We start from the raw sequence: 16,457 nt of genomic DNA, 5'->3' as shown, positions 1-16,457 counted from the left end.
CGCCACAACTACTGAGCCTGCACTCTAGAGCCTGCGAGCCACAACTACTGAGCCTGAGTGCTGCAGCTACTGAAGCCCACACACCTAAAGCCTGTGCTCCACAACAAGGGAAGCCACTGCACTGAAAAGCCCATGCACTGCAAAGAAGCGTAGCCCGTGCTCACCCCACCTAGAGAAAGGCCGTGAGCAGCAACTAAGACCCAATGCAGCCAATAAATAAATGAATAAATAAATAAATAAAAAATCCCCAAGGCAAATAACACATAGGTCAACAGCAACAACAGCAAAATCTACCTAGTTGTTAATTAAAACAAAACCCTAACTCTTAAACATCTCTTAAAGAATAAAATGCAAACTATGGGTACTGTACATTTTCACATCTATAAGGATATTAATTATAATTGAGGTTTTAGTCTGCTCTCTGCATGGTTTTTGTTTCCTCAGAGTTAGTTTTATTCATTTGCTTATTTTAATCTTTGCCATTTATCTATTTATTTATTTATTTATTTATTGGCTGCGTTGGGTCTTCGTTGCTGCACACGGGCTTTCTCTAGTTGCTGAGAGCGGGGCTACTCTTCACTGTGGTGCGCAGGCTCCTCATTGTAGTGGTTTCTCTTGTTGTGGAGCACTGGCTCTAGGTGCATGGGCTTCAATAGCTGTGGCACATGGGCTCAGTAGTTGTGGCTCACGGGGTCTAGAGCACAGGCTCAATAGTTGTGGCGCACGGGCTTAGTTGCTCCATCGCATGTGGGATCTTCCCTGGGCAGGGCTCGAACCCTTGCCCCCTGCATCGGCAGGCGGATTCTTTACCACTGCGCCACCTAGGAAGTCCCTAATTTTTGTCTTTAATGTCAGAGACTTTTCTTGTATATCATGATGTTTCTGGCTATGTGTTCACATACAAGAGTAAGGCACTAAGAGACTCACTCGGTGTTCACTGCACATTTTGAGAGTTTATTGATTAATAAACTTCATTTTGTGTCAAGACACTGAAACAGCTCTTTTATTGGGAGACCGTCCCTAAGCCAGATGTCAGTATTTTCTTTTGGGCAAATCTCTTTCCCCAACAAGGAACCTTCCAATCTTTGCACCAAAGATGAGAACACTGCCATCATTCTGGGCAGGAAGGGCCACAAGTTTCAGAAGGCATTCTCTATCCTCCAATGCTGTAGGTCCAGTTGCTCATGTCATTAACAATGTACTTCCAAGTTTTTATCTTGAAAGCAAAAGCCAGGGCAGAGAGACACTACCCTGAGTGTCGAGTCAGTTGGTAGTGTAGGTGGAATTCCTTTCATTCATTACCAAGATGCAGATTAAATGCCCGGAGGCTCACATGTTAGTGGCTGAGTTGGGGTTACTTCTGCTATAGATCCTCTGTTTATCTGAAGCCAAGTGCTTTCTGTGTTGCAGATGGAAAAGCCTCAGATTTTCCTTCTGATGATGATTTCCTTCCTTGTTCTTAAGTGCTGTTACAGTTTAAGTCTCGATTCAGTCATTTTAGTGAGGATTTGGGAGATGGCATGGTACATTCATGTGTTCAGTTCCTTGAATCATGAGTCCAAATTATTTTGTGAGGACAGTTATAACCTTTCCCAAGTGTCCTGGTTTGGTTTCCTTCTAAGCAGAAGTGGAGCATCTTTCTTAGGTTCCCCAGTCACAATATGCAAACTTCTTCAACACAGGTGCTACATATTTAACTGGTTTTAAGGAAGGACTACACTCCAGGTATTTGTCACGGTGCGTAAACCTGGATTTAAAGCTCTTCTATCTTTAAAAGCTGTGTCCTAAGTGTAGCAGTGTCAATGGAAGCTTCTCTGCTGAGCCTCTACTCCAAAAGCTTCTGCAGCCTAAACAGACCAAGAGGGCTGAGTGCCTTGAGGCATACCTGTTCCTGCAGAGTCAACATCATTAAATGGGGTAAAGCTATCTGCTTAAGTGGAGGGAACATGAAAAGGAATTCGCCTATGAACTCAGTGTTTACAACAGTGCAGCTCTTCACAGCGTATGTTGTAGACCCAGGGGATGCATTTCTTTCAGGAATAGATTTTTCCTGACTAAATGGTTTGCTTTTCTTTGTAGCCAGTGAAGATTTAAGAGTTACACTTTTCTCTGTAATAACAGCTAGAATACACAAAGCCCACTTCAGGGTCATTCAGAGCCGTCACAATATATATTTTTGTTGTTTTTCTTGTTCTAACTTCTCTCCAGGATCCAGGTGAGTTTTCTTAATTTGTTTCCCTTTCCCTATTTCCTTTTTTGGCTAACTTTACATGTATTATTATTTTGTCTGCTCCTTTGAATGAAGAAATATAAACAAGTGATTTTTTTTTTGTCCTTTGCAATGTCTAACATAGTGCTTTGTTCAAAGGAACTGTGTATGTGACTGAATGAAAAGATTATGATAATCTAGACGAGGTATTTCTGAGAGGAAAAGGTTGCTTGTAACAGCATTTAGTATCTTTCACATCAGATTCATTCTTAACAACTATAAAGAGAAGGAAAATCTAAAATTGAGGTGAACTATTATTCAACATAGTTTTGGAAGTTTTAGCCACAGCAATCAGAAAAGAGAATGAAATAAAAGGAATCCAAATCGGAAAAGGAGAAGTAAAATTGTCACTGTTTGCAGATGACATGATCCTATATATAGAAACCCCTAAAGATTCTACCAGAAAACTACTGGATTTAATCAAAGAATTTGGTAAAGTAGCAGGATACAAAATTAATGCACAGAAATCTCTTGCATTCCTATACACTAACAATGAAACATCAGAAAGAGAAATTAAGGAAACAATCCCATTTACCATTGCAGCAAACAGAATAAAATACCTAGGCATAAACCTACCTAAGGAGGCAAAAGACCTGTATGCAGAAAATTATAAGACACTAATGAAAGAAATTGAAGATGACACAAACAAGTGGAGAGATATACCATGTTCTTGGATTGGAAGAATCAACATTGTGAAAATGACTATACTACCCAAAACAATCTACAGATTCAATGTAATCCCTATCAAATTACCAATGGCATTTTTCACAGAACTAGAACAAAAAATCATACAATTTATATGGAAACACAAAAGACCCCAAATAGCCAAAGCAATCTGGAGAAGGAAAAACAGAGCTGGAGGAATCAGGCTCCCTGACTTCAGACTATACTACAAAGCTACAGTAATCAAGACAGTATGGTACTGGCACGAAAACAGAAATATAGATCAATGGAACAGGATAGAAAGCCCAGAGATAAACCTATGTACATATGGGTGGGTTTACCTTCAATAAAGGAGGCAAGAATGTACAATGGAGAAAGGACAGCTTCTTCAATAAGTGGTGCTGGGAAAATTGGACAGCAACATGTAAAAGAATGAAATTAGAACACTCCCTAACGCTGTACACAAAAATAAACTCCAAATGGATTAAAGACCTAAATGTAAGGCCAGACACTATAAAACTCTTAGGGGAAAACACAGGCAAAACATTCTCTGACATAAGTGACAGCAAGATCCTTTTTGACCCACCTCCTAGAGCAATGGAAATAAAAACAAAAATAAACAAATGGGACCTAATGAAACAAAAGTTTTTGCACAGCAAAAGAAACCATAAACAAGACAAAAAGACAACCCTCAGGAAGGAAGAAAATACTTGCCAGCAAAGTAACTGACAAAGGATTTATCTCCAAAATATACAAGCAGCTCATGCAGCTCAATATCAAAAAAGCAAACAACCAAAACAATCCAAACAAAGCAAACAATCCAAAAAATGGCAGAAGACCTAAATAGACATTTCTCCAAAGACATACAGATGGCCAAGAGACACATGAAAAGCTGCTTAACATCACTCATTAGAGAAATGCAAATCAAAACCACAATGAGGTATCACCTCACACCACTGAGAATGGCCATCATCAAAAATTCTAGAGACAATAAATGCTAGAGAGGCTGTGGAGAAAAGGGAACCCTCCTGCACTGTTGGTGGGAGTGTAATTGAAACAGCCACTATGGAGAACAGTATGGAGGTTCCTTAAAAAACTAAAAATAGAACTACCATATGACCCAATAATCCCGCTACTGGCCATATACCCTGAGAAAACCATAATTCCAAAAGACACATGCACCCCTATCTTCACTGCAGCACTATTTAAAACAGCCAGGACATGGAAGCAATCTAAATGTCCATCAAGAGATGAATGGATAAAGAAGATGTGGCACATATATACAATGGAACATTACTCAGCCATAAAAAGGAATGAAATTGAGTTATTTGTAGTGAGGTGGATGGACCTAGAATCTGTCATACAGAGTGAAGCAAGTCAGAAAGAGAAAAACAAATAATGTATGCTAACACGTATACATGGAATTGAAAAAAAAAATGGTACTGATGAACTCAGTGGCAGGGGGAGAATAAAGACACAGATGTAGAGAACAGACTTGAGGACACGATGGGGAGCGGGGAGTGCGGGGGGAAGAAGCTGGGACAAAGTGAGAGTGTAGCATTGACAAATATACACCACCAAATGTTACATAGATGCTTAGTGGGAAGCAGCTGCATAACACAGGGAGATCAACTTGATGATTGGTGATGACCTAGAGGGGTAGGGTAGGAATAGGGAGGGTGGGAGGGAGGCTCAACAGGGAGGGGATATGGGGATATATGTATAAATACAGATGATTCACTTTGTTGTACAGCAGTGGAAACAACAGTGTAAAGCAATTATACTCCAATAAAGATCTGGAAAAAAAATAAAATTGAGGTGAAGGCAAAGGTCACCCTGAAAGTGCCCAGGAATTGAAACAATTAAAAACATGGTGTTTCAGCTCTGCCTTGTTCAAGAACCTAAATAGCACTCAGCTGTTTCTTACTTTTTGAAATTGCACTAATGCCTGTTGAGGTCCAACCTTTGATCCAGTGGTGGTCACTGAGCCAGGTCCATGTACTGTCTAGCTTGTGTTTGTAATATTGTCTTAAAATTGTTTATAGCGGAGTTCTTAAATTTTTCTGGGTCATTGATACCTTTGAGAATCTGACCAAACCATGGACGACTCTCCACCCAGAAAAATGCATATGCACACATTTTAACTTCCTTGGCAGCTTCATGTATTCCCTGGAGGCATCCAAAGAACTTGGGCTAAGAAGCACCAGGATTTGATATTGTTTCTGACATTAACGCATAGGCTCTCGAAACTCTGAATAAACTGGTTGATATTTCATTGTATGTCCTGATTAATTAGGAAGTGATATATGAGTTGTTTTTTCCACATCAAACCTCTTAAATACAAAGAAACTGACAATAATGGTTAATGTAAGACTCCTGAGAAGTCAAGAAGTCAAAGAATCGATGTGATTAACCTGAGATCAGAGAGAGGCACAGTTCCTACAGGTAAAGGTTTGCAAAGCGTGGTCCCTTATCGGCAACATCCACATCACCTGGTACTGCGAGAGAAATGCGAAATTTGGGGCCTCCTCCTGATCCACAGAATTATTAGTTCTGTGCGTGGGTGGGCTTGTTTTAACCGGCGCTCCAGATGATTCTGTTGTCAAAGGTGATAAGCTCTGTGATAACTCGCGTGGAAGAGAGGAGCTGGTGTTAACGTTTCTGTTGGTTGGAATTTGTGAACGTGGAGCTTTGAAAGTCATAAGCAACCAACTGGAGATCAGGGATCTGGTCTGTTTTCTCATGTACAAGAAATAAGATAACCCACAGCCATCTTTTTTCTAAAGGGTCAGGAACCCGAGGAGCCATTCGTTACCCAGACTATGTCGCCACATCCACTTGAGCTCCGGAGGGCGTCAGAAAGAAAAAGGATGGAAGGAGACGGAGGACAGTGGGTGCCGGAAAGATGACGAGGGCCCAGGGTTCCACCGCCAGCAACTGTGCAATTGCTCCCCAGGCCCGCCCCCTCCACCCGCTCAAGCCCCCAGGCACACACAGCCAGGACCCACAAGCTCCCCCAACACGGCCGCCCACGTCCGGGCCCCAGCCAATAGCAACCCAAACTGCTCAGCCAGTCAGCGCCCTGCGCCCCTCCTGGCGTTCTGCGTGCTGCCTGGAAACGGGATGGGCCAATCCAAACGCGGAGGGGTGCGGAACTCGCAGGGCCTGTCGCCGACGCTCTAAACCCTGCCTCCCAAGCACTTTCTACCCCCATCTGGGGCCGATCGGTGGAGCCTTCCTAACGTTGAGCGCGAGGCCGTTGGAGTTGAGGGAGGTGCCTAGAGGCCTCGCTTCTAGGCCCCAGCCAATGGGAACCGAAACTGCTCAGCCAATCAGCGCCCTGCACTCCTTCCGGCGTTCTGCGTGCTGCCCTGGAGACGGGCAGGCCGAATCCAAACGCAGAGGGGTGCTGGACGTGCAAGGCTTCACTCTGTTCCAGGGCGTCCCGCCTTGCTCCATTGCTTCACCCCTGGCCTTTGGCCAGTGGATCCGTCCTGAGGGGTAGGGGCCCAGACTCGCCAACTCGCTGCAGGCATCCTGTGGACCTGCGGCTTCTGCCCACCCAGCAAGCAGGTGAGTTGCAGTGGCGGCGTTAGAGGCTACGAATATGGGTTCCTGTCTCTTTCAGCGTTTGCTGAAGAGACCGCAGGCCTGTAGGGGAACCGCCCACCACCCTCCCTTCCTCCGTGGACCCTGTGCCCCCAGTGCCCCTCTCTCTTCGGGCTCCGCTTTGTGCTTGTGTTAAACCCTACACAACCTTTGGTTTAGGGTACTCGGGACGCCTCTTCTAGGACCTGGGTTCGGGAGACGCGCTTTATAGACGCCCCATATTCGGAGTTTTATCCTTCAAAACTCTGACTTAGCTTCCCGGGTTCTAAGCCGGCCTTGCTGACTGATGTCTGTGGACGTGGGGAGGCAGTGAAAGCCGCCAGTTCGCTGGCCGCTATTTTCTTGAGGTGGGGAAGAGAGGATGTTGACGTAGCCGCTCAGAGCCTACACTTTCGAGGTCAGACCAAGCTCAAAGCCTGCAGCTGATTTGGTCCGAAAAGTGTTCGAGGAGGAGCAGCTGTTTAGTGCTTAGCATAGTGCCCGCCGCCTTCTGTGCCTTCGGGAAAGGTTAATTTGGCCTGCGGTTTTCAAGGGTAGCTCGCATCCGGAGGGCAAGTTAAAACGCACATTGCTGGACCCCACTTTCAGAGTTTCTGATTCAGTAGATCTGGGCCCATGGCGAGAATCTGCATTTGTGTTGAGTTCCCTGGTGGTGGTGGTGGTGGTGGTGCTGTTGCTGCTTTAGAGGGAGTTAAGGATTTGCAGGTGGGCTTAATTAAGAGGAGGGTTCATGTCTTTATCAGCGTGCTGTTAATCCACCTGATCTGTTTCAGAGTTTGTTGAATATAGGCCGTGCCTGCTGAAAGTTAAATGCTTCAGTTGCTCGTATGTGTCAATTGCTCAGACTTCTGGCTTCTCAGATGATACCTAGGTGAACCTGTAGATTAAAAGAGACTTAAAAGACGCACCATGCTTTTAGGAAATGTGGAAGACTAAACGGTGCTGTCTGGGAATGCACACTAGAGTGAGAAAACTATGAAGAAAGGCATGTAAGTCAGGAGAGTGGTAAGTTGTGGGGAGTAGGAGTTGTCATTGTCCTAGGCTCAGGGAAGGGCTTCTGGGGTCGCTGGCAAAGTGCTGTTCCTGACATGGGTGGTGATTACAAGGATGTCCCTCTTATAATAATTCATTAAACTATACATTTATTTTGTGGGTTTTTCTGTGTTTGTTTTATTTTACAAGTTAAGAGGTTACAAACTTTTTTTTAATTAATTATTTTATTGGCTTTGTTGGGTCTTTGCAGAAATAACAGTAAGATGATTTCCTTTTACTTCCAGAGAGTCAAGCTTAGAGTGCCCCGGAATCTAAATAATAGCTAAAGTGGCAGTATTGCATTCAGTAATAGCTGAACAAAGGGGCCACTTAAATTATTTCCACTGGAAGTAAGGAAGCCATGTTGCTTCCCCAACATTCCAAAATTATGAGCTACTCTGAAAGTATATCTACTATAAGTATAAATATTGACACTTTTGTCCTTGGCTAATGTACAAGCCCCTGTAAGGGTGTATAGTTCAGTATTTTGGGCTGAAGTAGCCATAGGTAAAGATGCTGCCTCAGCAACATCAAAAGGAGTTGCAATAGCATACCTAGCAGAGTATTTGCTACTGTCGCCTTTTAAATAAGAACCATCAGTGAACCATGAGAAGTCAAGTTTACTCAGTGGAATTTCCTATAGATCACCACCAGGTGGTTCGTGTGGAGAGGTACTTCACTGGTGAAGGAGGGGAGAAAAGTAGCCAGGTTAAGGTTATTACAACAGTAAAAGAGTTATGTGAGGGGCAGTTAACAGAAAGATTTCAGAGGCATGAGGAGGCCAGCTGAGAGATGTTGAGTGTAATGAGAATTCAGGAGAGCTTCTATTGCAGGAGGTTAAAGGGGATCCCGCGTGATTTTTCTACTGGGCTTAACCAAAGGGCAGTGGCTGTAATGAGTTTAAGGCAAAGGGGGTATCCCTGTGCCATAGGGTCCAGTTTATGGCTGTGATACCCTTTGGGTCGATGGTGGTCTCCATGGATTTGGGTGAGTACCCCAAGGGCATGCTCTTCCTTTTCTTATAACAAAAAAGAAAAGCGAATATGGTAATTAGGATGCCCAAGGGCAGGTAGGTTCATCAAACTCTCCTTTGAGGCCTTGAAGGCTGTGTCTTGTGGTCCTTCTCAAAAAACTGGGTTGAGGTTGTTATTGTTGAGTAAAACATGTAGGGATTTGGCTATAAGAAAAATTTGGAATCCAATTTCTGCAATAACCAACTAGCCTGAGAAAACTTTGTAGTTGGTGCTTAGTTTTTGTTTCTTTAATTTCTTTTTTAAAAAATTATTTTTATTTACTGGCTGCATGGGGTCTTCATGCTAGGACTTTCTGTAATTGTGGACAGTGGGGGCTATTCTTTGTTGCGGTGTGCTGGCTTCTTGCGGTGGCTTCTCTTGTTGTGGAGCACGGCTCTGGCATGCAAGCTTTGGTAGTTGTGGCATGTGGGCTCAGTAGTTGTGGTGCACGGACTTACTTGCTCCGCGGCATGTAGAATCTTCCTGGCCCAGGGATTGAACCCATGTCCCCTGCATTGGCAGGCGGATTCTTAACCACTGCGCCACCAGGCAAGCCCTTTTTTGGGTTTGATTGATTTAAATTCAGAACTCTCCTACATTTTTTCTACTTAGAATTTAGAAATTTTGGTGTTAGTAGTTTGACTTCTTATTTGATCTAGATATCAGGTTTGTAATCCAGATGACTAAATGTAATTACCAGCCTGTAAGTTTTTATAGTAGAATTTTCCCCATTTTGCAGTAGGTTTTAATTTCATTAGAAGGTGGAATCATGGAATTAGAGTTATTCCTAGATTCTTAGATTAATGGTTTCCTATACCAAGACAGGGGTCAATAAACTATTGTCTACCAGCCAAATCTGGCTCCTCTGTCTGTGTATGGCTTATAACCAAAGATGAGTAAGTTCTGGAGGTATAACGTACATCATAGTGATCATAGTCAGCAAAAATGTATTATATACCTCGAAGTTGCTAAGAGACTAGATCTTAAATGTTCTGGCCAGAAAAAAGAAATAATTATGAGACAGTGTTAACTGACGCTATGATGGTAACCATACTATAATATATAAAGGTATCAAATCAACATGTTGTACACCTTAAACTTACACGGTGTTACATGTTAATTATACCTCAAAAATATTGAGATAAAATTTACATACTATAAAATTCACCCCTTTACAATTGTACAGTTCAGTGAATTTTAGTGTATTTGCAAAGTTGTACAACCATCCACCCTATCTAATTCTAGAACATTTTCATCTGCCCCCAAAGAAACCCCATACCCATTAACTTATTGCTCTTTCACTTTCTCTGTTTCATAGGGATTTTGCTGTTCTGACTTCCTGGGGATCATATAGAAGTATAAGCTGTTTCTAAAGAGGCTATCTTACTCCTTGAATAATTTCTGGGAAGTTTTCTATAGTCTTGCGTGTATAATCCTCCCCAAAGATGCCAATTTAAAAGATGTTTTTAGCTGAGTAAATAACTTTATGTTGTTGTGTATATGTTTCATTATTTTGAATCCATTATTTTATTTAAATTTTAATTGAAAATCTAGACTGGTGAAAGACTACATCAAATTGTTATTCACTCCTGAATATTAGAGGATGTTTGTTGGCCAAGAAAATGAGTTCATTATCCTTGATAATGAAGTGGATGGTTTAAAAAAAATCCTTGATTTAAAACAGGAGTTGGCAAGCTTTTTCTTCTGTAAAGGGCCAGAGAGTAAATATTTTAGAGGGTGTGCACGCCGTAGGGTCTCTGTCACAACCACTCAGCACGGCCATTGTAGCCTGAAAGCATCCTTGGGCAACATGTAAATGATGGAGCATGGCTATGTTCCAATGAAGTTTTATTTACAGAATAGGCGGCAGGCTGGATTTGGCCCAGGAACCAGTAGTTTGCTGACCACTGACTTCAAGTAATATTTGGATTGACTCTTTCAGTCCCTGTGGATTAGATAGAAATACTATCTTTCCATATTTGTTTATAGAGTGTTTTCTCATACATTGTCTCATTTCTCATAATTTGGGTTTTGGTGGGGCACACTACCCCATTCATTATACAGATATTGACACACATTGCTTTCCAGGGTAACAGAGAAAGTAAGAGAGGTGTCGAGATACATTGGCTGAAATCTCACTCATTCCCTGATTTTGTTCCATGTGTTGGAATAGCTGTCATTTTTAATATTTTTGTTAAGGTCCTGTTGCTAGGGAGTTGAATATTGGTTTGTGAATTGTTTCTTTTATTTTTTTTCCCCCTTAGCTTTTTTCATTCTATGAAAACAAAGACACTTGTATTCAACATTTGTAGGTGAATTTTTTGAATTTATAGAATTATTAGATTTATTTACATATTAAATAGCTTAGGCTAATTAATCTTGCAACTGGCTTGCATTTTTTCAGTGCCATTTCTGTTTACTTTTTAGGAGCTAGAGATGCTATTAGGCTGTCATTTTATCGAATGTAAGAAGTCAGTGCAGAGATGGAAAACTTCATTCTGTATGAGGAGATTGGCAGAGGAAGCAAGACCATTGTCTACAAAGGGCGACGGAAGGGAACAATCAATTTCGTAGCTATTCTTTGTACTGATAAGTGCAAAAGGCCGGAAATAACCAACTGGGTAAGTCATGTATGTTTCCCTCCCTTTGGGAAAAGACAGAATTAAGATCAGATATGGTAAGTGGTATGTAAACAGAAGCCACTGAACTCACTATAGCAAATGGCACATTTTCAGTCTGGAATGGGTGACCTTTTCTCTGTAGTGCCACCAATCCTGAATAATGACTAATAAACGTACTCAAGTAATTAGCAACTTAGGTTTTTGTTTTTTGTTTTTGTAAGAGTCAGTGAAAATATAGTATATATTAAATCACTTACTTTTAAATTTAGTGTATGATTATGAAGCTTTCCAAAGGAAGGGCATTGTGTAAGAGTGACTTGGGTTTGAAATACCTGTACCACTTTACAGCCCAGGCTCCTTGGACCAAACTTAGGTTTTTTAAAATTTTTTCAACCTTTTTAAAAAAATTGTGGTAAAGTATACATAACATACAATTTATTATCTTAACCATTTTTAAGTGTACAGTTTGATATTAAGTACATGCATATTGCTGTGCACCTATCACCATCTTATACGAGGCACCCTTCAGAAACAAAGTACAATGGTGATTGCCAGAGGCCAGGGAAATGGGAAGTTATTATTATTTTTTTAAATTTTTATTTATTTTTTATTTATTTTTTATTTTATTTTATTTTATTGGAAGGAAGTTATTGTTTAATGTGTATGAAGTTTCAGTTTTGCAAGATGAAGAGTTCTGGACGATTCAGTGATCAAACTCTTGGTATTTGCCCCAAAGATTTGAAAACTTATGTCCACATGAAAACCTGCACACACATTTGTAGCAGCTTTATTCATAATTGAAGCAGTCAAGATGTCCTTCAGTAAGTGAATGAATAAACTAGTACATATATGCAATGAAATACTGTTCAGTAATAAAAAGAGATGGGCTATCAAGCCACAAGTAGACACAGGGACCTTGAATGCACATGTTAGGTAAGAGAAGCCGATCTGAAAAGGCTACATACTATGATTCCAACCATATGACATTCTGGAAAAGGCAAAACTATGGAGACAGTAGAAAGATCAGTAGTTTCCAGAGTTTGTGTGTGGGGGTGGGGTGGGGGGGGGAGTGAGAGGGATGAATAGGTGGAGTGTAGAGGATTTTAGGGCAGTGAAACTCTTCTGTATGATACTATAATGATACGTGTCATTACGCATGTGTCCAAACCCATGAAATGTATTCTGTGTTTTCCAAGAGACTAAACCATTAACATACCCACCAACAATGTGCAAGGCATCCCATTTCTCCACATCCTTGCAGACACTTGCTATTTTGTTTTTTTGTTTGTTTGTTTTTGTTTTTTAAAACATCCATCCTCATGTGCATGGGGAGGTGTTGGCTTTTGAAAGGAGTGTGGACAGTTGAGGGAAGACAGGTATATGGGGCAAGAGGCACAGTAGTTGGTAGATTCGGAGCTGGGAACACAAGGAATTTCTCTTCGGATTCAGTTTTCTCTGAGGTGAGAATTGAAGTCTTCAGTTAGGCAATGGGGGAAGGGGAAGGCAGTGTTCTAGAAAAGAGGAAAGAAGAGGTGTGAATAGTCACCTGGAGGACAGACGAGCTGGGGCCATTTGAGATTGGGGATCGCTCAGTTGGCGAGGTTTGTGTCTGCTTCAGTGCCTGGGGTACATGCAGAGTATGTGGAGGGTTGAACTCGAATTTCAGTACTAGAGCCAGTGAGCTCGAAAGTGAGTGAGTGGTGGTCATGGACTAGGATGCGTGGAAGAGATTCTGGAGAGAATGCAGTTGTCAGTGAAAAAAAAAAATCTAGCAATGCTGTCCAGTAGAAATATAATGGGGGTTACAAATGTAATTTTAAAGTTCATATTATCTATGTTGAAAAAGGAAAAATAGGTGAAATTCATTTTATTAATGTTACTTAATCCAATATATACAATGTATTATTTCAATTTGCAACCAGTATAAAATTATTGAGATATTTTTCTAATTTTGATGTTAAGTGTTGAGCACCTGGTGTATATTTTACACTTGTCCCAGCTCAGACCAGCTGCTCCTCAAAAGAGCACAGTAGCCTTCTGTGGCGAGTACTGGCCACAGTTTCTCCTGCATTGGCCAGCACAGGCTGCCAGATGGGTGGTTGAGGTGAGGATGGAGGGTGAGATTGGCAGCCTAGCATCTGGAACAGTAGGTACTTGGCATGTATTGAGGTATGTGTACAAGGTTTTGTTTGTTTTTAAAGATCATACGTTGAATTAGCATTTTTCCCTGTCACCAGCCTTCATAACTATCATTCTTAATGTCTACATAGAATTCCACTGAATAAATTCCACTGTTTTCTTATCTGTTTCCCCGATGTGTATTTAGGTGTTTCTCTCTCTCTTTTTTTTTTTTTTAATGACTTTATTTGGTTGTGTCAGGTCGTAGTTGTGGCAGGCGGGCCCCTTAGTTGTGGCAGGCGAACTCTTTGTTGCAGCATGCATGTGGGATCTAGTTCCCTGACCAGGGATCAAACCTGGGCTCCCTGCGTGGGGAGCTCAGAGTATTACCCACTGGGCCACCAGGGAAGTCCCTAGGTATTTCTTAATAGATGCGAGGGTTTTAAGAACTTTATTTTTAGTGTGAGTGCTGTGTGTTTTTATAGGTCCGTCTCACCCATGAAATTAAACACAAGAATATTGTAACTTTTCACGAATGGTATGAAACCAGCAATCATCTCTGGCTAGTTGTGGAACTCTGCACAGGTAAGAACATGTAAGAAGTGCTAAGATTGTAGCCACAATATATAGTTTTGAAAAAACATATATAGTTTTTGTTATTTTCCGTTTTTCATCTGTTACAAATATAAGCAATGTTGATACTATTGACTGTGCTGACTTGAGCACCTATGGTTTGATAGATATTAGGGACAGGAAAAGAGCAAAGGGGTTTGCTAAGAGGAAGACATTCAATTTGGGGTTAACTTTACTTTGGTATAAAACAATGCTAAATCACCTACATAAAACCTAGAAGTATTTTTAGTGATTATTGATCAAAAAAGCTTCCCCATTCAATAAAAAGAAAGTACGAGGGTGAGTCAAAACTTAATCTTCACTCTGGCTGTAGAATTTATAGAAGTTTTAACATAACCAGAGTGCAGATAATTTTTGACTTGCCCTCGTATTTTAGGTCAACTACCTGTTAGCTAGTTTGTAAAGTGCTAATCTTCTTATTTTTATGGAAAGGATACTTGCTGTTAATAAAAACTTTCCATAAGCAATATGGAAAAATACAAAGACGAATCAAATAACACCACCTAACAATAATTAGAGATAACATGTTATAGCTCTTGCTTGATATAACTTTCTAGGACTATATACAGGAAGAAAGTTGACTATATACATAGATACTATATTATCTGGGCTTTAGTTTCAGTGTCTTTGGGAAAAACTATAACAAGTACCATGGTTAGTGTGTTTCTATTTATACACTGAGTAATAATAGGTAATTAAATATTAAGACAAAATGTAATTATTTTAACTTTATGAATCTCTTACTGACACTTAGAATTTATAAAACAATCATGAAAGAGGTTATTTGAAATGACAACATATTTGCATTTTTTTTCTGAATAAGTTGGAGGAGACTGGTTTAATTACTTTCATAAGATGTACACACTTTTGAGGTGATCAGGGGACTCAACCTGTATTACTCTTTGCTTCAGCTGTTATTGGTGACCCCTGGCCATTGTAATAGCCCAACTCTAATTTATGCCTGTGTTTGGAATGGTTCCTCACCTGCTAAACAAAATGAACAAACCCCAAAATACCTCCTACCTTCATCGCACTAATGCCGATTGCGCTTTCAGATGCCAGCTAAGACTTCACTTTCTCTGAACTTGACTCCTATTATAATCTTGACCCTAAAACAAAACAAAACGAAACCAAAAAAAGTTTGTTTCTGGCACTGCGCTGGTAGGAGATATGACTAGGATCCCGGAAGGGTATAGAAGTGGAATGCACCGCGTGTCTGCCGTTGGCCTTTTATTTTATCAGCGGTGCACATCAAAGTTTGTGATTTTCTGACTGTTAAGGAAGAGCACCTTTTTTTGCCATGTGGTTCTCGTAGAATGTGACCTAACTTTGCACAGGAGTAAACATGCCTGTACTTTGCCCAGTGTGATTAAAGTGCACAGTTTAGGTGAGTATTTAACACTAATTTTTGTAATTGTTTCTTTCCTGAGGGATCTGGAGTGAGAAATCACGGCACCAGTGTTTCTCCCTTCGTCCCACCGGCTGATTCACTGACTCTTATTGCAGACCGAGCTGGCTCTGGAGCGTGGAGATTTCCGTTGCAGTGCTTGGACCACTGTTGGTTAACGTGTGTTGCCCCTGCCAGACTGTCCAGGTGTACTGATTTGATCATGTTTTAATGCTCAGGTCCCAGCATGGAACCTCCCAGAGGCTGTGTAATATTGGTGGGTTACAGTGGGTGATTTTACTGAACTTGCAGGTGGTTCCTTAGAAATGGTTATTGCTCAAGATGAAAACCTCCCAGAAGATGTTGTAAGAGAATTTGGGATTGACCTGATTACTGGATTATATCATCTTCATCAACATGGGATTCTCTTTTGTGACATTTCTCCTGGGAAGGTAATTCATGAAAGTTTTGATTTCCTGTTTGTGTCTCAATTTATAGTGCTTCCTCAAAGACGTTTTTGTTTTTAGATACAGTTTCGATATAGAACATCTTGAAATTTTAAGTTAACATTTTTTAAACAAAAGGAGGTACAGAGCACTATATTTGAGGTTCCTATTTAGCTACCTATTGAAGTGACTTTTAGAAACTGAAGTCTTCCCTCCTTTGAGGGTTATTTGAGTAATTATTATTGCTCTTGAGGTGTATTGTGAATGATGATGTCAACGGATGTGTAAAATAAGACTCTTCACTCTTCACTTAGAGTACATAGTTATGAGCCATTATTTTAGTTTGATAATGACATTCTTGGCTGTGTATGTATGATTCCTCATATTAGGGATCAAATATTTTTCTTTTCTGGTAAAACTACCCATAACTAAGTGTGCTGCAATGTAGTAGAGTCACAAAACCTGCTTAGAGTCTGAGTCACGTTAACAGTGATATTTAGAAGCTGTGTGCCCTGGACAAGTTACCCTTTCTGTCTCTCAGTCCCTTAGTTTTCTTGCCTGTGATATGGAGGTAGATATTTCAGGGAGATTGTGAACAATACACATTATATTCAGGTTAAACTTTTAGAACATTTTCTTAGGGATCGTGTGTGGTACTGGTCTTAG

General features: G+C 40.9%; 1 protein-coding gene across 11 annotated transcripts in view; it reads left to right on the top strand.

Annotated features, from left to right (window-relative positions):
* Window positions 1–6,380: 6,380 nt before the first annotated feature.
* The window catches only part of ULK4 (unc-51 like kinase 4), a 559,288-nt gene continuing 549,211 nt past the window's right edge, over window positions 6,381–16,457 (top strand). For 10 of the 11 annotated variants that reach the window (XR_009048679.1, XR_009048678.1, XR_009048680.1 and 7 more), the window contains exons 1-4: window positions 6,381–6,505; window positions 11,014–11,207; window positions 13,811–13,910; window positions 15,658–15,797. Coding sequence is in view for 7 of the 11 variants with exons in the window: in XM_057704482.1 (XP_057560465.1) it covers window positions 11,070–11,207; window positions 13,811–13,910; window positions 15,658–15,797 (378 nt within the window). In the remaining 4 variants the exon portion in view is untranslated. Of the gene's footprint in view, window positions 6,506–11,013; window positions 11,208–13,810; window positions 13,911–15,657; window positions 15,798–16,457 lie in introns of those variants that run through there. The other variant, XM_057704485.1, reaches the window with a different exon arrangement.

Source organism: Hippopotamus amphibius, chromosome 13 (genome assembly GCF_030028045.1).
Source record: "Hippopotamus amphibius kiboko isolate mHipAmp2 chromosome 13, mHipAmp2.hap2, whole genome shotgun sequence".
NCBI classification, from domain to species: Eukaryota; Metazoa; Chordata; class Mammalia; order Artiodactyla; family Hippopotamidae; genus Hippopotamus; species Hippopotamus amphibius.
This window is presented reverse-complemented; position numbering and strand designations above follow the sequence as displayed.